Here is a 22,316-nt window from a genome sequence, read left to right on the forward strand (position 1 = left end):
TGTAAATTCAGGGGGACAAGGTTTGTGGCTTTAATCTTCAATCCACCCACTACAACTTAAGGGAAATAGGATTTTTGGTTTCGCTGATCTGTTCTCCGGTGAACATGACCTACGGAATCCGTTTCATAAACCTATTTATACCTAGTGATTACGATGTCATGATCAGAATGAATCAAATGCTCCTAACTAAGTGTGTATGCATGATATTTCCATGCATGCAGATTATCATTTTTTTGAGAATGATCTTTTTTTAATGCTTAGGTTGTCATTGCTCGTTGTAAGTAAGGTAATTTTGCAACATCAGCTTCTTCCACCAGTTTTTCTTGATCGACAAGTTTGTCTAATTCAGCTCTAGCTTTTTCTAGCACATGAGGATTGTTCAACAGATTAGACATTGCTCGTTCCAATGTTATTGCTGTTGTATCAGTTCCTGCATTTAATATGACCTACAAAAATGAAATTCAAACTGTAAGGCCCAATATTTGCCCAGCCTGTGCACAAATAAATACAAAATTAAATAACAGTCCAAATACATAGGCCCAACATGGCCCAACTCGTTTTAACCCAAACCAGCCCCAAATTACCAGCCCAATAGCCCAAAACAGAAAAAATTAGCAGCAAACCCTAGCAGCAACGAGCTTTCAGCGCCGCAGCCACCAGGGCCTTCCCTCACGCGTTCACCACCGCCACGTGCCACGCCTCCACGTCCATTGCTCCGTACGGCCGTACCTACACACAAGCAAACAAGCAAAAAAACAAACAGAAAACAGTAGCAAAGAGAAAAAAGAGAAAAATATATTTGTTGTATTTTTTATTTTCGTTTCATCTTCGACTATAAAGCCATTTTCCAGAATTTGTAAACGTTACGTACACTCACAACATCAATACAGAGATACAAAAAAATTTCAAAAATACAGCAAGTATAGCATTTTTGTGGTGATTTCCGATTCGAATTTCCTTTTTTCTCTTCTTTGTTGTTTTTTTTCTTTTTTTATTTGAATTGGTTTTCATAAACGGAGTAATCAAATAAAAAGGAGGAAGAGCCCGTACCTGGGTAAGCCCACCGTCAAATCCCTCGTTGGTTCCGATCGGAGCTAGATGGTTGGGGACTCTGGTGTTGAAACGGCACCTGGGAGGATGTTATTTTGTTTTAGGTTTTCTTTCAAGAAAAAGGGGGGCTAATACTTAGGTTTTTTGTGTGTTTATAGACAACGTCAGAAACGACGTCGTTTGATGCCAAGACAATGGTTTCAAAACGGTGCCGTTTAAAGGCCTACGACCCGCGTGGTGACCCGACCCGGGGCAAGATCCGCGTGTTTTGGCCTCTGATGGGAGATTTGCGCAAGTGGTCCTCTCTCTTTTGTGGCACATTCAAATCGATTCTTTGTTTTTTTTAATTTTTGCCCTTTAATTTGACTTTCATTTTTATTTTAATCCAGTGTAAAGCTGCGTTTTGAGAGGGCGGGAAATATTTCCAATTAATCCTCCATGTTGTTTGCGCATTGCACATGGACCCCTTTTTTTGCTTTATTTATGTATGTTCCCTATTATTTTCATTTTAACTGCATTCTAATCCCTTTTTTGTGTTCGTGTTATTTTTATATTCTCTTTTAATTAATTTAATATTATTATTAATCTATTATTATTACTCATATCATTATTGATATTGTTATTATATTGAGTTATATTTTTACTTACCTATTATATATATATATATTACTATATACTATTATTTAAATGAAGTTTTTCTCATTACATATGCATAACGTATTTAAATTAATAAATATAGTATTTTATATATTTGATTTTCTTCTTTATATAATATTTATTTTCAAATTCATTTAGATACTATTATCTTATGTAGTATTTATTTTTTAGCTATATTTTATTTTATTCCAAATTTTCATATATGTATATATATTATTTGTCCGAAATTTATTTTGATGATGATTTCCTTTTTAATGTTTCTTAAGTTATTTTTAAAAAACTTGTATAATTTCATGTGTGTTAATTTGTTTGGCACTTTGGTGATTTTATATTTATTAGCCTTTGAATGTTAGTGTAATAATGTAATATATGATGGTTGCCCTTATGTAGGTAGTATTGTTTATATGTATTTTATTGATTCTTTGCTGTTCATTAGCTTGCACTTAGATTACGTATTTTTCTTTCGCGATACATATTGTCATCTTATTGCGTTTCATTAAAATGACCATATTCTTTTTGAGCATCAAAATTGATTTATACATAAAATAACGCAATACTCGAAATTTGGAATCCTCGAGAGAATTGAGCCCTAACGTATTGGGTTCCAATTTTCCTCGTTGAATCTAAATGATCGAAAACTTTCTTTAATCAAAACACATAAATTAAAACTCATTCTCGGGAATTCGATACATCGTGTCCTAATGTATTGGATGTGACATGTCATTTTCTCGAAATGAAGATTTAAAAAAATAATAAGGGCTATATTCGATGCTAGGAATTTTGAGAAATTGTGCCCTAACGTATTGGGTTTCAATTTTTCACCTGACTTAAAGCAATTGAATATCTCTTTTAACTTCACCGCAAGAGTTTTGAAAATCAAAAGATAAGCTTATTCTCGAGGACTAAAAATGTCGTGTCCTAATGTATTGGACATGACATTTTATTACTCTGAGACGAGAAGGTCTTTAGCACTCGCCTCGATTTATCCAAGCATCTTTTAGAAGATTAACATTAATAAAAAAGGAAGGGTCGTATTTTAAAATCTTTTTAAATTTTCATCACTAAGACATTAAACAATCAATTCGATACCAATTTTGGGCGTCACGAGGGTGCTAACCCTTCCTCATGCGTAACCGACTCCCGAACCTGTTTTCTCAAAATTCGCAGACCTAAAATTATTTTCAAGGTGATCTGATCACACCTCTTTAAAAGGTCGGTGGCGACTCCCAAATTTTCATTTTTAATAAGTCGACAACACAATTTTTTTTTGTTTTTCAAAAAAGGTGGTTTGGACAGCTTAGCGACTCCACTGGGGACATTTAGAGAGTCAAGCCGCAAAATTGATTGTTTTTGTCTTATTGTCGAAAATTGAAAATTTGATTTAAAAAATTACGATCTTCCCTTTGCACTTGTTTGTATGGTCACTGTAAATCGAGTTTTATATCTTGGCATCATATTGCATGAAGACTGTTTAGTCTTACCCTTTTAAGTGGGAGTGAGAAACTAGTCCTTCGTGAGGTTTTCACCTACGTGCAAGATAGTGGACCGCTTCCGGGATACATCCGTACCTATGTCTTTGTGAGATTTTCATCTCCGTGCAGCCATAGGGAAATGTATTCCCCTGAACCAAACTCGGTCCGTATGAGCCTATAATGGGTGAAGAACGAGGAATCTGCTGGTTTGGGTACCTTAACTTTAGAACCGAACTACATATAGAAAAACCTAGGAGCCCACCCTTGATCGTACTACGGAAGCCCTAGCGGTTGCCCCGATAGGTGTTTGATTCCTTTTTACTTACTTGAAGTTGTCTTTTTATGTTGCACTAACTTATGGTGTTTTTGTTATGTTTGCATGTCATTTCATACTCAAAAGAGTGTCGATTCAAGTTCGATTACTAAATTAGAAAGCTTGGCATGCAGAATGGATTTCTTGATAAAGTAGAGGACAATGCTGCTGTCCGTGTGTGGTTAGAGAAAACACAATCAGGGAAAGGAAATAGTCTAGCCAGCGGGTACACGTCGGAGTTATGAGACTACACCCGTATCAGTGTAACGCAAAATAGCCTTCAGGAATTAAAGGTAATATGGGACCATTGGAATGACGAAACTAAGCAATTGTTTAACTCTAGTTATGGGGATTTGCCGTATCTACTTGACATTAAGGTAGACGAACATTTGTTCCAGGCCATCGCTTGGTTTTGAAACCTCGCGTATGATTGTTTTACCTTTGGAAGGGTTGATTTGGTACCCACTATAGAAGAATATACAGCTTTGCTACGTTGCCCAAAGATCCAAGTCGATAAAATCTACTCTAGAGCTGTTAATGTCCCAACCTTTGTAAAGAAGTTGATGAACATCACCGGAATGAATGAGCAGTGGGTCACAGCACGGATCAAGCAGAAGGGGAAAAGCAAATGCATCCCTTGGAAAAACCTGCAAGAGCTGATTTTGGGGCACCCTGATGCAAGGAAAAAGGTCGATGTCTTTACTCTGAGCATTTATGGGCTAGTAATTTTCCCTAAGGCACTAGGGCACGTAGATGAGGCGACCTCAGATCTCTTTGACCAACTTGATAAGAGGGTTACACCAGTACCGTCAATTTTGGTAAAAACCTTCAGGTCATTGAATGCATGTCGAAGGACGGGTGAAGGCAGATTCATCGGATGTGTGCAGCTTCTACTTGCATGGTTCCACAGTCATTTTTGGAAAATTGATAAGGTTTCGTATCGAGTCTTCTCTAAAAATTATTCGCCATTAAAAGAGGTAGCAGCTACACCAAGGAGAGATGACATCTCAGAAGAGAAATGGTTGGTCATTCTTCAGAATCTTTGTGAGGAGGACATCGAGTGGAGAACCCCGTGGTTGCTTCCGGAGGAGATCTTGTATCGATGTGGTAATTTTGATTGGGTCCTGTTACTTGGAATCTGGGGAGCTGTTGGTTATGCTCCATTGATGGTGCTAAGACAGTACAGGTCAAGGCAGTTTATACCTGCGACCCAAGGCTTAGCTGAGTTCAAATTCTCATATAAAGACAACGGCTATAAAAAGAAGATTTGAGAGATTACCAATGTATGGGACCAAACTCGACGGATGAAGATATTAGCCATAGGCCCGATGACGACTCCTGAATATAATGAATGGTGGGTTAGAAGAATCAATGATAATATCCCTAGACCAGGTCAATGAGACAGTCCATCGATAGAAGAACATTTGCGGGTTGTTCCCTCTGAATTGGAAATTATCAAGCAAGATTTTGAGAATAGGAATGCAGAGCTTGAAAAAAAGATCGAGCAGTTGGAAAAAGAAAAGATGCACTTGGGATTAGATGTGGATGTTCAAAAGTTAGAGACTGAGAAATTAAGAAAAGGTAAGAACAAAGCTGAGGAAGATCTGGACAGTTTAAAGACAGACTATAAGAAGTTGAGGTTATCAATAAGAACTGCTGGGCTACGGAAAACTTCAGAACAATGGCGTCAAGAGATTCGGGAAGAAAAGATCAAGGCTGATGGATGGGAAAAGAAATTCTGAGAGGTTCACACGCGAAATGGAGCCTTAGAGAAGAGTTTGTCAGAGAACCAAAAGGAAAAATGTGAACTAAAAGGTAGGGTGGTTGAGTTAGAAAGGTCTCTTCATCAGTACCAAAGTCTAAATTCCGCGATGGAATTGAGAGCGAGCTTGAGCAAGATCCAAGAAATGAAAGAAAGAATAGAAGAGTTGGAATCGGCATTGCCAAATTGAGAAATCTGGACTGAGTAACTGGAAACCAACGAAAGTCGTCAGAGAGAGCAACTTCACTACTTTCAGAATCAAGTCGAAAACAGAGATCGTATCATTGGACAAGCCGTGGTTCAAATTCGAGAGGTAGCTAATCACCTGCAGACTTTGGTGGTACAGGCCGATGCACTGAGCGTAAAGTATGAGCTGGAATCAAGTCGGGGACAGGAATTAGATTTGTTACTTAGGAAAATTAAAGTTCTGAGCACTAGGGCAAAACCATATATGTAATCTGTTTTATGTAAAGAATTTTGTTTTCTAGTAAAGTTTTCTAAATGAAATTGAATCAGAATCGACGCCTCTTTACATTCATCCATTCACATTACCTTGCATCATATGCATTAGAGTCCACCGAAAGACCTAATCGGTTAAAATCATTACAACTAATCTGAAAACCGACAAAAGCTCACTAATTAAGCACCAATACGATACTCGTTGGAAAACTAAGGAAATGGACCAAAGATTAGAGAAATTAGAGCAAATGCAAAAGGATATGCAAGAACGGTTACAAGTACAAATGCAAGAGCTGTTAGATAAAATCCAAGAAGACATGATGGAAAAATTGATCAAAGATCAAAAAGATGCGATGGCTGAATTGACCCATCTACTGACAGGAAGAGTAGACAAGGGAAAGGGCCTTATGGCCAATCCTAGAGAAGGTAAGGAGGATCCGTTGTGTTCTCCGGGTTTTACTCCACCAAATGTGCAAACCCAGGCTGAAATATACCCGAAAGGATCGTCTGTCACAATTAGGCCGCAACAATTACAAACTGGTGTCACAATCCCCACGATGTTCCAGGGATGATTTAGTTTAAACCAGGGAGATAACCCAATTAATCCTATTATTCCCGATTTTGATGAAACGGCTGAAAAAGGAAAGGCGAATGCAGAATTACCAAAATAGTGGGAAGATAGGTATAAATGGTTGGAGGAAAAATTCAAAGCCTTGGAAAGCCATGATAGTAATCAGGGAATTGACGCTAAGGATCTAAGCTTAGTCCCAGACCTAGTACTTCCTCCTAAATTCAAAATGCCTGAATTTGAAAAATACAATGGAACTAGCTGTCTCGAAGCCCATATAACCATGTTCTGTAAAAGGATGACTGGCTACATTAACAATGATCAGCTGCTAATACACTGCTTCCAAGACAGTTTGGTAGGGGCAGCGTCCAAATGGTACAATCAATTGAGCCGTACCAAGATTGGTTCATGGAGGGACCTAGCTCAAGCATTCATGAGGCAATATAGTCATGTGACAGATATGGTTCCCGATAGAATCACTTTGCAAAACATGGAAAAGAAGCCAAACGAAAGTTTTAGGCAGTATGCACAGAGTTGGAAGGAGGTTGCAGTCCAGGTTCAATCACCCCTCTTGAAGAAAGAGATGACAATGCTCTTCATTAACACCTTGAAAGCCCCGTTTATCACACACATGATAGGAAGTGCCACCAAAAGCTTCTCTGACATAGTCATGAATGGTGAAATGATTGAAAATGCTATCAGAAGCGAGAAGATTGATGCAGGAGAAAGTAACCAAAGGTCAGCCTTGAAGAAAAAGGAGAATGAGATAAACAATGCGAGTACATATAACAAAGGTTACTCAAAGTCGATTATGGTGAATCAACCGAGGAAGGTAACAGCCAACCAGTCAGGCTCATCAAGATAAGAATTTGGAACGAAGCAAAGCACTGAGAAGCTCCAGTTCACGCCAATCCCAATGTCGTATAAGGAGCTGTATCAGAGGTTATTCGATGCACTTGTTGTTGCCCCTCATTATCTAAAACCCCTACAACCGTCGTACCCTAATTGGTACGATGCAATCGCGCAGTGTGACTACTATGCGGGGACTATGGGGTATTCCATAGAAAATTGCATAGCCTTCAAGAAACTGGTTGAGAAACTGATCGGTATGGGCGTTGTCAAGTTATATGATTCTCCCAATGCAGAAAACCTATTGCCTAATCATATCGAGGTGAACATGATGAGTGGAAACATGGGGAGAAATGTTAAGACAGACGTTGTAGAGGAAAGAACCCCTTTGAGATGGGTCTGGAAGGAGATGAAAAAAAGGGGGTTGATCATTACAGATTCAGAAAAGAGTTATGAACAGAAAGAGAACTACTGTGAGTTCCACCACGAGATAGGACACGAGATACAGGAATATACAGAGTTCAAAACTTTGGTTTAAGGCGTGATAGATAACAAAGAGACGGAGTTCTATGAAGACGTTCAAGAGGAAGGAAACATATGCGCCTCAGAATTAACGGCGAGAGTTCCAAAAGCTAATTATCCTGTGGTCATCATTTCGTAACCTAAGAATAGTGAAGTTAGAACGCGTATAACGTAGAAAATCATTATTCAGAAACCTGCAACCTTCCCTTACAAAGATAGTAAGAAAGTCCCGTGGGACTATCACTGCAACACAACTGTTCCAAGAAAGGAGACTTCGGCTGTTATGGCAGAACGGGATCAAGGTATAGGCTTTCACACGGGTAGTGGGAAGCGCTACGACTTGATAAACCCCCGAGCAGAACCGACAAAAGAAGGAGATTCGACAGAAAAGCAAAAAAGAGAAAAAGCAATCGTGCCTGAACCGTTGATCAATGAGCCAATACAATAAGAAGAAGCTAAGGAATTCTTAAAAATTTTGAAACACACTGAGTACAGTGTTGTGGAACAACTGCATAAACAAGCAGCGCGTATATCAGTGTCAGCTTTGCTCCTACGTTCTGAGGCACATCGAAATGCGTTGATGAAAGTATTGAATGAGACGTATGTAGCCAACGACATTTCAGTTAATAAGTTGGATCAGTTGGTCAACAATATAAGTGCTGACAATTTTATCTTCTTCAATACCTCCTGGAGGTAGGGCTCAACTAAAGCTTTGCACATTACCACCCGATGTAAAGGGTACACGTTGCCGAGAGTTTTGATTGATAATGGGTCCACATTGAATGTATTGCCCCTGTCCACCCTAGATAGACTACCTGTGGATAGCTCACATATGAGGGCATGTCAGAATATAGTGAGGGAATTTGATGGAATGAAAAGAAGGGTCATGGGAAGAATTGAGATTCCGTTGATAATTGGGCCAACCACTTATGAGGTAGACTTCCTGGTAATGGATATCAAACCTTCCTACAACTGTTTGTTGGGAAGACCTTGGATACACTCGGTAGGGGCTGTGCCATTATCACTTCATCAGAAGTTGAAATTTGTGTCAGAAGGTCGATTAGTGACGATAAGTGCTGAAGAAGATATCATCATGACAGTAACTAACAATGCACCATATGTGGAGACCGATGATGAGGCACTAGGATGTTCTTTCCAGTCTTTAGAATTTGTGAACGCAAAATTTATTGCCGAAGGAGATAAAATCCCGGTATCGAGAATATCCAAGACCACGAAGATGGGTCTGCAGTTGATGGTAGGAATGGGAGCTTTGCCAAGAAGAGGTTTGGGAAGGCATCTACAAGGAAGAGTTGAGGCGCCAGTACTGAAGGACAAGTTTGATCACTTTGGCCTGGGCTACAGACCAGATGTGAAACAAAAGAAAAAGGAAATAGAAAAGAGGCAGGAGAGAAGAATGGCACGTTTGAGCGGAAAAGAAGTCAAGTGGGAGCCTATGACCTTTCCCCATATATCTGAGACTTTTGTATCAGGAGGGATTATTCATCCTTAGAAAAGGATACCGGTAAAAGAAAGCATCAATGAGATGTTGGAAAATGTTCACATCAACGCCATTCATGAGGACACAAATGAAGAAGGGACCATATTGGATATCCGTCCCTATGAACCTGGAAGTGTTGTGAATAATTGGACTGCAGAAGAGATACCTGAAGTTTTTAGAGCCTTCTCAGAGTAATATTCAGAACACACTTGTTATTTTTAGCCTAGAAACAATGAGAATTCCTTTGTGAAATAGGCTTATGTTCGAACATCATTATCTTAATAAAATTCATCTTTGCAGTTATTTGAAACAGATATTCCCTTTAAGATTATTTCATTCTTTTATATGAGTACTTACTGCGGATTCTTTCATATTCTTCCAACTCATTCTTTTATCAATCATACCATACGAATAAATATACTTAAAATTTTCACATTCTTTGTATACTCTTTGGTACCTGTAATAGGTCTTCGGATATCAAAACATGAGTAACTCTACGATGGACCCAAAAAACCCTTTTGACGAGACATGTATTTAGATGGATCTCAGGACTTTGGAGACGACATAGATTGTAACTTATCTCCAGACCTATTGAGGATGGTAGAGCAGGAGGAAAAAAAGATCCTACCTTATAAGGAAGTGGTAGAGATTGTGACCCTCGAGGAAGGAAAAATAGTAAAAATGGGAACACGCATAACTGAAGAAATGAAGCAAGACCTCATCGAGTTACTTCAGGAGTTCAAGGACGTCTTTGCATGGTCATACCAAGATGCCTGGTCTGAATACTGACATTGTAGTACACCGTCTCCCTATAAAAGATGATTGCAAGCTAGTGCAGCTGAAGCTCAGGAGAATGAGGCCTGATGTTGTACTAAAGATAAAGGAGGAGGTGCAAAAATAGTTCGATGCTGGATTCCTACAAGTAGTCAAGTACTCCGAATGGGTGGCCAACATCGTACCAGTCCCTAAGAAAGATGAGAAGGTACGAATGTGTGTAGACTACATAGATTTAAATAAGGTCAGCCCGAAAGATAATTTTCCCTTCCCTCACGTCGACACATTGGTGGACAACACGGCAGGATACTCATTATTTTCTTTTATGGACGGTTTCTCGAGATATAGCCAAACTAAGATGCATCCCGAAGATATGACGAAAACCACATTCATAACCCTATGGGGAACCTTCTGTTATAAGGTGATACCATTTGGTTTGAAAAATACCGGAGCTACCTACCAGAGAGGCATGGTGACCTTTTTTCATGATATGATGCATAAAGAAGTAGAGGTCTATGTCGACGACATGATTGCAAAATCTCAGACAGAGAAGGAACATGTGCAAGTCCTGAGAAAACTATTTCTAAGGTTAAGAAAGTTCCAGCTCAAGCTTAACCCAGCCAAGTGTACCTTTGGGACTAGGTCCGGAAAGCTTCTGAGGTTTGTAGTCAGTGAAAAAGTGATTGAGATTGACCCAGACAAAGTCAAAGCAATACAAGAATTGCCTCTGCCGCGTACTCAAAAGGAGGTTCGAGGTTTTCTAGGAAGGGTAAATTATATTGCTCGGTTCATTTCGCAACTAACTGAGAAATGCGATCCCATATTTCATCTCCTAAAGAAGCATAACCCAGGTGTATGGGATGAAGAATGCCAGAAAGCTTTTGACAGAGTAAAGCAATACCTGTCCAGTACCCCAGTATTGTCACCACCTAACCCGAATAAACCACTGATCCTATATTTAACGGTGTTTGATGAGTCTATGGGATGCGTGTTAGGCCAACATGATGAGACAGGGAGGAAAGAGAAGGCGATATACTATCTTAGTAAGAAATTCACCGACTGTGAAATGAGGTATCCGCCTATTGAAAAATTATGTTGTGCCTTGATCTGAACGACGCGAAGATTGAGACAATACATGCTCTACCATACAACTTGGCTAATTTCAAGATTAGACCCCTTAAAATATATGATGGAGTCAACTGCATTGGATGGGAGGATGGCTAGATGGTAGATTTTACTCTCCGAGTTCGATATAGTTTATGTAACTCAGATGGCTGCTAAAGGGAGTGCAATAGCAGACTTTTTAGCCAGTCGAGCTTTAGAAGACTATGACCCTCTGGATTTTGACTTCCCAAATGAAGACTTGATGTACGTGGAAACTGCTGAACAAGGTTCTCAAGAAAATCATACTTGGAAACTAAATTTCGATGGAGCTTCAAATGCCGTAGGAAATGGGATTGGGGCAGTCATGGTATCCCCAATTGGAGACCACTATCCTTTCACCAGTAAATTAGATTTTTATTACACAAATAATATGGCCGAATATGAAGCGTGCATCATGGGCATCCGTGTAGCTCTAGAACGTAAAATTAAGATGTTAGAGGTATATGGGGACTCTGCGTTGGTAATATACCAACTCAAGGGTGAATGGGAGACGAGAGACCTCAAATTAGTCAAGTATTAAAAGTTGGTCCTCGAATTGACGGAAGAGTTTGATGACATTACTTTCCACTATCTCCCACGAGATGAGAACCAAATGGCTGATGCATTAGCCACTTTAGCTTCTATGATCAAAGTGAACAAGCTAGAAGATATGAAAACTATTCGGATGAGCATTTATGAGACCCCAGCTCATTGCTACAATATCGAGGAAAAGAAAAAGGTCAGTCATCCTTGGTACCAAGACATATTACAATACGTGAAGAATCGCGAGTACCCTGAGCAGGCCACGGAGAATGATAGGAGGGCATTAAGGAGATTAGCCATAGACTATGTCCTAGATGGAGAGATTTTATACAAAAGAGGGAAGGATCAAGTACTACTGATATGTGTGGATAATGTGGAAGCCAAGAAAATCCTAGAAGAAGTCCACGAGGGCATTTGTGGAAAACATGCTAATGGATTTACAATGGCTAGATAGATTATGAGATTTGACTATTACTAGTCAACCATAGAAGGAGATTGCATTGATTATGCCAAGAAGTGCCATAAATGCCAAATCTATGCGGACAAAATACACGTACCTCCGTCACCTTTTCACATTATGACTTTTCCATGGCCTTTCTCCATGTGGGGAATGGATGTTATCGGACCCATATCGCCAAAAGCTTCTAACGGGCATCGTTTCATCTTTGTGCTTATTGACTATTTCACTAAATGGGTAGAAGCTACTTCATATGCTAATGTCACGAAATCAGCAGTCAGCAAGTTCTTGAAAAAAGAGATCATATGTAGATATGGAATGCACTGAACTTGAACAATAGCACAATAGCAAAAGTCTGCAGTCAATTCAAGATTAGACACCACAACTCGTCACCGTATCGCCCGAAAATGAATGGTGCAGTGGAGGTGGCTAATAAAAATATCAAGAAGATTGTAGGGAAAATGACTGAGACTTATAAAGACTGACATGAAAAGTTACCATTCGATCTTCTTGCTTATCGAACATCTATTAGGACGTCTATTGGAGCAACGCCTTTCTCTCTAGTTTAAAGGATGAAGGCAGTATTACCCATTGAAGTTGAGATCCCCTCTCTTCGAGTACTAGCTGAACCTAATAGAAGGAAAAAGGCTAAAAGCCATTCACCATGGACAGATGTACCAGAAGCGAATGATGCAAGCCTATAACAAAACGGTTCGTCCCAGAGAATTTCATGAGGGGGACCTGGTGTTGAAAAAGATCCTTCCTCTACAAAAAGACTTTAGAGGGAAATGGATGCCGAATTAGGAAGGCCCTTATGTCGTAAAGAAGGCCTTTTCAGGAGGAGCTTTGATTTTGAGCGAGATGGATGGTAAAAGTCTGACCAATCCAGTAAACTCAGACTTAGTCAAGAAATACTTCGCATAAAAAGGAGAAAAGACCAAGGTGAAAACCCGAAAGGGGCGCTTTGAGTTCAAAAAAAAGGATGAAAAATGAAAAAGAAAAATGGAGAGGCCAAGGTGAAAACCCGCAAAAGGCACCTTGAGACCAAAGGGGATTTGAGTCGAAAACCTGAAAAGGGCGGCTCAAATTTTGGATCCGAATGGTGCACAAGGTGATCCGAGCAACTTGAATTTTGACCGAATTAAGGCATGTGATGATCTTGCTATACCTGAACCAACAGAAAAGGGTAGGCGACGTCTTGGGGCATCAACAGAGTACTGTAGATCTCCTAGACACATGTCAACAACAGAAAGGCCTTCAGAAAGTTTGTGCAGAGAAGTTCAAGCTGCGATATTTGGGGCACCTAGTCTTCATACTATTTATATTTGAATCTATCGTTCTTGGAATACTTCATTCTTTTGTAAGATACACATTACCAATCAATTCATTTGTTATTATCTTTGATAACTTATTCGTTTTGAGCTAGGTTCTCAAATCAATATTATTCTACCCATCATTACATTCTTATCGCAAGCATGTTGCATTGGAATAATGATTAATTGACTAATAAAAATTTCACAATGGAAGTTTTGCATATTACTCTAGAAGTTTCTAAATAATACAGTAACCTGAAACAGGACTATTGTTTAGAACGCACCAGGTTTAAAGGAAGAAAAGTCTAAATTAAGAATGTCCCTTCAGATCTTGTTAACCAAGCATTGATTGAACAAAATGACAAGATGTCGTGTTGGTGATAAGGCTTCGATGAACAAGCAGGCAAGAATCACCAGGCAATAAAAGGGGTTTCCTTAGAGAGGAGAAGCCTTTATTTTCTCTATCCTTGAATTGAGATAGAAAAGGATTGAGGAAAATCCACATATTTCTACCCTTGGATTACGATGGGAGAATGATGGTACAAATTTTGGCGCCCCAATGGATTAAACTTTAAGGTTTACAGTGGGGAGCAACCTGGCTAAATGCTTCTTCAGAAAAGCCGGTCAAGCGAGAAGGCGTTGTAGCACGTCAGAGTTAAAGCCTTAATAAATGTCAAGCAATGACAACCTGAGGGATAAAGAAGGATCACTCTAAAAACTGATATTCTGCATTCATGCAAACTTCATCCATACATACCTAGTTAGGAGCATTTGATTCGTTCTAATCATGACATCCTAATCATTAGGCATAATTAGGTTCATTATACAGGTCATGTTCCCCAGAGAACAGATCAATGAACATTACAGATCTCGTCTCCCTAAGCAGTAGCGAAGCAGATTGAAGCCGGCGAATCTTATCTTCAAGAGTAAGGAAGCAGATTTAAGCCGCAAGTCCTATCTCCCTGACCAGCAGTGGAATAGGTTGAAGATTGTAGGTCCTATCTCTCTGACCAGCAGTGGAATAGGTTGAAGATCGCAAGTCCTATCTCCTTGACCAGCAGTGGAATAGGTTGAAGATTGCAAGTTCTATCTCCCTGACCAGCAGTGGAATAGGTTGAAGATCGCAAGTCCTATCTCCTTCACCAGTAGTGGAATAGGTTGAAGATTGCAAGCCCTATCTCCCTGACCAGCAGTGGAATAGGTTGAAGATTGCAAGTCCTATCTCCCTGACCAGCAGTGGAATAGGTTGAAGATTGCAAGCCCTATCTCCTTGACCAGCAGTGGAATAGGTTGAAGATTACAAGTCCTATCTCCCTAACCCGCAGTGGGATAGGTGGAAAATTAGTTTCTATGCCTCTGAAAATGCAGTAGGTTGGAATGAGGCTACTTGAACAAGAAGAGCACCGAGGTCCAGCACGACTGGGCAAAATTGGCCTTTTTTAAGTCTTTGCTCCATTCCCGTTACACGATAATAACCAAAGAGGGGCAATTGTAAGGCCCAATATTTGCCCGGCCCGTGCACAAATAAATACCAAATTAAATAACAGTCCAAATACATATGCCCAACATGGCCCAACTCGTTTTAACCCAAACCAGCCCCAAATTACCAACCCGATAACCCAAAACAGAAAAAATCAGTGACAAACCCTAAAGAACGAGCCAAAGACCGCAGACCACTGTGGCCTTCCTCGCGCCATCGCCACATGCCACGCCTCCACGTCCATTGCTCCGTACGACCGTACCTGCACACAAGCAAACAACCAAAAAAACAAACAGAAAACAACAGCAAAGAGAAAAAAGAGAAAAAGATATTTGTTGTATTTTTTTATTTTCATTTTATCTTCAGCTATAAAGCCATTTTCTAGAATTTGTAAACGTTACGTACACTCACAACATCAATATATAGATACAAAAAAATTTCAAAAATACAGAAAGTATAGCATTTTTTAGGTGATTTCTGATTCGAATTTCCTTTTTTCTCTTCTTTTTTTCTTTTTTTCTTTGGATTTGTTTTCATAAACGGAGTAATCAAATAAAAAGGAGGAAGAGCCCGTACCTGGGTAAGCCCGCCGTTGAATCCCTCGTTGGTTCCGATCGGAGCCAGATGGTTGGGGACTCCGGTGTTGAAGCGGCGCCTGGGGGGATGTTCTTTTGTTTTAGGTTTTCTTTCAAGAAAAAGGGGGGCTAATACTTAGGTTTTGTGTGTGTTTATAGACAACGTCAGAAACGACATCGTTTGATGCCAAGACAATGGTTTCAAAACGACGTCGTTTAAAGGCCTACGACCCGCATGGTGACCCGACCCGGGGAAGGATCTGCGTGTTTTGGCCTCTGATGGCAGATCTGCGCAAGTGGTCCTTTCTCTTTTGTGGCGCATTCAAATCGAATATTCTTTGTTTTTTTAAATTTTCGCCCTTTAATTTGACTTTCGTTTTTATTTTAATCCAGTGTAATGCTGCGTTTTGAGAGGGCGGGAAATATTTCCAATTAATCCTCCATGTTGTTTGCGCATTGCACATGGACCCCTTTTTTTGCTTTATTTATGTCTGTTCCCTATTAATTTCATTTTAATTGCATTCTAATCCCTTTTTTGTGTTCGTGTTATTTTTATATTCTCTTTTAATTAATTTAATATTATTATTAATCTATTATTATTACTCATATCATTATTGATATTGTTATTATATTTAGTTATATTTTTACTTACCTATTATATATATATATTACTATATACTATTATTTAAATGAAGTTTTTCTCATTACATATGCATAACGTATTTAAATTAATAAATATAGTATTTTATATATTTGATTTTCTTCTTTATATAATATTTATTTTCAAATTCATTTAGATACTATTATCTTATGTAGTATTTATTTTTTAGCTATATTTTATTTTATTCCAAATTTTCATATATGTATATATATTATTTGTCCGAAATTTATTTTGATGATTTCCTTTTTCATGTTTCTTAAGTTATTCTAAAAAAACTTGTATAATTTCATGTGTGTTAATTTGTTTGGCGCTTTGACTGATTTTATATTCATTAGCCTTTGAATGCTAGTGTAATAATGTAATATATGATGGTTGCCCTTATGTAGGTAGTATTGTTTATATGTATTTTATTGATTCTTTGTTGTTCATTAGCTTGCACTTAGATTACGTATTTTTCTTTCGCGATACATATTGTCATCTTATTGCGTTTCATTAAAATGACCATATTCTTTTTGAGCATCAAAATCGATTTATACATAAAATAACGCAATACTCGAAATTTGGAATCCTTGAGAGAATTGAGCCCTAACGTATTGGGTTCCAGTTTTCCTCGTTGAATCTAAATGATCAAAAAATTTCTTTTATCAAAACACAAAAATTAAAACTCATTCTCGGGAATTTGATACATCGTGTCCTAATGTATTGGATGTGACATGTCGTTTTCTCGAAATGAAGATTTAAAAAAAATAATAAGGGCTATATTCGATGCTAGGAATTTTGAGAAATTGTGCCCTAACGTATTGAGTTTCAATTTTTCATCTGACTTAAAGCAATTGAATATCTGTTTTAACTTCACCGCAAGAGTTTTGAAAATCAAAAGACAAGCTTATTCTCGTCTAAAAATGTTGTGTCTTAATGTATTGGACATGACATTTTATTACTCTGAGATGAGAAGGTCTTTAGCACTCGCCTCGATTTATCCAAGCATCTTTTAGAAGATTAACATTAACAAAAAAGGAAGGGTCGTATTTTAAAATCTTTTTAAATTTTCATCACTAAGACATTAAACAATCAATTCAGTACCAATTTTGGGCGTCACGAGGGTGCTAACACTTCCTCGTGCGTAACCGACTCCCGAACCTGTTTTCTCAAAATTTGCAGACCTAAAATTATTTTCAAGGTGATCCGATCACACCTCTTTAAAAGGTCGGTGGCGACTCCCAGATTTTCATTTTTAATAAGTCGACAATACAAATTTTTTTGTTTTTCAAAAAAGATGGTTTTGACACAAACCAATGATAAATGTGTGATGTAAGCTTACTATATCCCTCTTAATTTAAAATGAAATCATTTCTATTTAAAGAAAGCGGTATTTATATATAAAATAAGATTAAATGTACCATTATTGAATAATAACATGGCATATCATCATTAAATTAAATAAGAAATATAAAAAAATTGTAAATAAATATTAATAGTTTTATTCAAACATAATTAAATATCATTGTAACTATTATTAATAAATATAAATAGCTCTCAATATAACATGGTTATATATTTTGTAACACCCCTTACTCGTATCCAACACCGGAATAGGGTACGAGGCATTACCAGAACACATACACTTGTAAATGTATTTAACCGAGTTATAAAATTTCATCTAAATTAAAAACTTCAAAATTTTTAACATGATTTTATAACTTTTCACAATATATCCTCAAAATATTATAATCTTAATAAACATGGCCTATAAGACCCGATACATACTCATGCAAGTCAATGTTTCATTTCCATTTCATTCAATTTGCAATTTCTCATGCTCACAATTTAAAGCGTATCACTAGCAATTTTCCATTTAATTCACGTACAATTCAATGTCACTAAGTTTAACACTAATACGTAATTACCATTTAATTCAATGTTTATTGACTATACCATTCATTAACATGTTTATGAAATTCTCAATTCAATAACTTATTCTATTTCATATCTAAACCTTACAACATTAGTTTTTAGTAATTATTTCACATTCATTTCAATTTCCCATTCCATTTTAATAATTTATCCATCATCAATTTCCATTGTCAATTCGTTTTTTTATAATCAATTTACGTTAGAATCTTTAAATACTCACTTCATACACTAAATCCATAAATATTTTTCAATAACTTGTATTCAATTAAATTCAAATATTATTTCACTATTTCAAATTATTTCATTTTCACTTCTCATTTTACATCATTTTATATTATCAAAATCTATTTCATAAAATTTATCATTATCGACATTAATTCACACACATACTTTTCATTACAATTATCACTACTAATAAACAATTCAATCTTTTAATATTATCAACCAATTATATATAACTATCATTCTTATTTCTTTATTTCAAATTTCACTTTTCACATATGTCTTATCATTGATTTAGTTTTATCAAGAACTTTATTTCATTTGCCCTATTAACATGACTCGGACTCGACGGATACAGATTCCAACCAAACACACCAAGATACGAGAATCAAGAATCAGTAGCGAATAAAGATTCAACACACAAAGTGCTGAATGAATAAAGATATGATAATAAAGATTCGACACACAAAGTGCCGAATCGATAATGAGAATGACAACGATGATTCGACACACAAAGTGCCGAGTAGGTAACGATAAATAATAGTATTCGACACACAAAGTGCCGAAGTCGATAATGATAAGATAAAGATTCGACACACAAAGTGTCAAATCGATATGATAACGATGAGTCGGCACATAAGTACCTATTCAGTAAGTCGGCAATTACCCCGTACTCTTCCATATCCTATGGCATGCCAACTATATCCGACTAGCCCAACGAGTTAATAGGGTATTTAATTCACTTTCAGTACAATTTTTTATCTTAGTTCAGTATCAATTATAAATTACTTATTTCAATCAGTTTCACAGTATTACAATAATTTATTACTTCAGTAATTTCACAATTCAATGCAATATACATAACAATATTCAGTATTCCGTAATTCAGTTCAATATCAGTCTCACATATCAATTTCCACTTTCTCAGTTTCAATTCCAATAAAATCCATATCAATCACCAATTTCAATATTCCAATTTAATTCAATAATTCAATTCAAACCATTTCAATTTCTATTCAATAAACACATTTCAATGCAAAACTTATAAATTTAACGTGACATAATTCAGCCACTACTTGGCCAAAGCCTAAGCATGTATACCAAATATGTTAGCCAAATACACATATAACAGAAGCATTATAAGCATGGATGAGCACAACATTTATTAATGTGCAACATTTACCAACAGATGTTAATTCATAAACCATTCATGACATTACTTAATGCCCAATCATATACCAAATATACTATTCACACGTACTATGAAACTTTATTTTCACACATGAGCTTAAACCATATCCAATAATGCACAAATATAAGCATCATTTCTATTTTATCATTTATCAATTATAATCAAGCATATGACCAATTATACACAAATCATTCATACATTTCCCAATTTTCCTCCTCCTCCTCTCCATTCCACATCCTTAATGTGTATAACACACTTAAACAACATTAGCTATAATTTCACTATTCACTCACATGTATATTCAAAACTGTTTATCCGAGTCAGAGTCACTAAATTATTTTTATCCCGATCTATAGAGCTCCAATTAAGATCCGTTAATTTTCCCTAAAACTAGACTCACATATCTTCATACCATAAAATTTTCAGAATTTTTGGTTTAGCCAAATAGTTCAGTTTATTCTTTAAAGTTTCCCCTGTTTTGCTGTCTAATAGTTCTGACCACTCTTCACTAAAAATTAATTGTCTCACTGTACAGAATTCGGATAACATTTACGTTTATTTTTTCTGAAAATAGACTCATTAAGGATTCTAACCATATAAATTATAACTCATAATCATTTTTGTACAATTTTTAATGATTTTCCAAAGTCAGAACAGGGGAACCCGAATTCATTCTGACCTTGTCTCACAAAATCCATTATATCTCATGATTTACAATTCCATTGCTTACACCGTTTCTTTTATAAGAAACCAGACTCAATAAGATTTAATTTCATATTTTATTCATCCTCTAATTCAATCTATACAATTTTTTTGTGATTTTTCAAAGTTAGACTACTGCTGCTGTCCAAAACTGTTTTAGTGCAAAATGTTAATTTCTATTTTGCCCCAAATTTCACAGTTTATACAATTCAGTCCTTTCTCAATTAACCCCTCAATTGATCTAATTCTCTCAATTAATACTTTACCTAGACGTTATAAGTTATTTCACAACTATTGAAATTCAGAATTTCCACATATAGCTCTAACTTCAAACTCTTTTACTATTAGGTCCTAAACATTCACTTTCTATTCAATTCTTTCAATAAAATCAACATATGAACAATTTAAAGCTCTAATTTCATGCTAAATCATCATATACTTCCAGCACATATTCATATCAACTTTCAACTTTTTTCATAAAATCAAAAACTAATGAATTCAACAAGTGGGCCTAGTTGTAAAAGTCATAAAAATACAAAAAAATCAAGAAATGATCAAGAATTGAACTTACTTGCAGTAAAAATATGAAGAACCAGCTTGAAGAAACCCTTCCATGGTGTTTTAGGTGATGAGAATGCAAAAAAAATGAAGGGAAATCTAGATAATTCCACTTTGGTCCTAACTTTATTAAGTAAATTTTGCAATATTCCAATTTTGCCCTTAATTCTCCTGATTTTCTGCCTTTGACGTCCAGCCCAAATAGACCTTGGGTCTATTTTCCTTTTAAGCCCTCTTCCTTTTATCATTTAAGCTATTTAATCATTTACTATAATTTTGCATTTGTTACAATTTAGTCCTTTTTGTTCAATTAATTATCGGAACTTTAAAATTTCTTGACGAAACTTTAATACCAACTTTTTAACACTCCATAAATATTTATAAAAATATTTATGGCTCGGTTTAAAATCTATGAGGTCTCAATACCTCGTTTTCGATTCTAATTATTTTAATAATTATTTCTAGTGCAGTATTCACTATTTCAAAATTTTTCCTAACTTCACATTTAAGTTATACTCACTAAATTAACAATATTTTCTAATCATTTGTCGAATTTAGTGATCTCGAATCACCATTCCGACACCTTTGAAAATTCAGGCCATTACATTTTTTTTTCATCGTCGGATTTGTGGTCCCGAAACCACTATTCCGACTAGACCCAAAATCGGGCTATTACATATTTAATAATTTTAAATTTATTTATCATTTTATACTCATATTTGAATATATAATAAATACAAATATCAAACACCAAATACTTAAAAAAAATTGCTATGGTAGTCATTAACCTAAATATATAATAAATTTACGGGATAAGTTATAAGGAATAAATTATATTAGGATCATCTTAAAAATATAGTTTTAGGCACCAATAAAATAGTTTCATGTCATTAAATTTTAGAGATAATAAAGTATTATTATACACTCGTCGATATCTAATATACTCTCCAACTTAATTTAACTTTAATTAAATTACTTAAAATAATTAATTTTTAAATCATAAACAAACATCTTTTCTTTCTTTACAAAATTTAATCATTTTTTTCATACGTTAATGTTTTTTTAATTTTTTTCAACCAATTTTTTTTAAAATAGTAATTTTTGTGCACTTTTTTCTATGTCATTAACACATAATTTTGGTAATTATTTTACCTTGAACCTTAAACCTTAAACCTTGAACCCCAAATCTCAAACCTCGAGATTTAGGGTTTGGGTTTGGAATTTAAAGTTTAAGGTTTAAAGTTTAGGTTGAGGATTTAAGGGTTCGGGATTCAAGTTCAAAGTTTAAGGGCTCGAGTTTGGGTTTTAAGTTTTAGGTTCAGGGTAAAAAAATTACCAATATTATGTGTCAATGACATGAAAAAAATTGTTGAATTATTATTAAAGAATTGGGAGGGGATCATGAATAATATGGTGGGAAGGGTGCATAAAATAATTTCTCTATGGATGAAGAATGTATAATAATTCATGTCTTTAAATTTTGATGATGTGGCAAAAATTTTTTGGTGCCTAAAAATTTTAATTTTTTATAATAGTTGGCCTTTATTAAAACCTTGATATTTAAGATCATCTTAATGTAAGTTATTCCCAAGTTATAACTCTATCCTATAATAATACATTTTATAACAAATA

At 36.1% G+C, this 22,316-nt stretch overlaps 1 protein-coding gene across 1 annotated transcript in view; it reads right to left on the reverse strand.

The window, feature by feature from the left end:
* Window positions 1-257: 257 nt before the first annotated feature.
* The window catches only part of LOC105762010 (cytochrome P450 81E8-like), a 57,610-nt gene continuing 35,551 nt past the window's right edge, over window positions 258-22,316 (reverse strand). The window contains exon 3 of the mRNA XM_012579934.2: window positions 258-446. Coding sequence (XP_012435388.2) covers window positions 258-446 — 189 coding nt within the window. The remainder of the gene's footprint in view (window positions 447-22,316) is intronic.

Source organism: Gossypium raimondii, chromosome 12 (genome assembly GCF_025698545.1).
Source record: "Gossypium raimondii isolate GPD5lz chromosome 12, ASM2569854v1, whole genome shotgun sequence".
NCBI lineage: Eukaryota > Viridiplantae > Streptophyta > Magnoliopsida > Malvales > Malvaceae > Gossypium > Gossypium raimondii.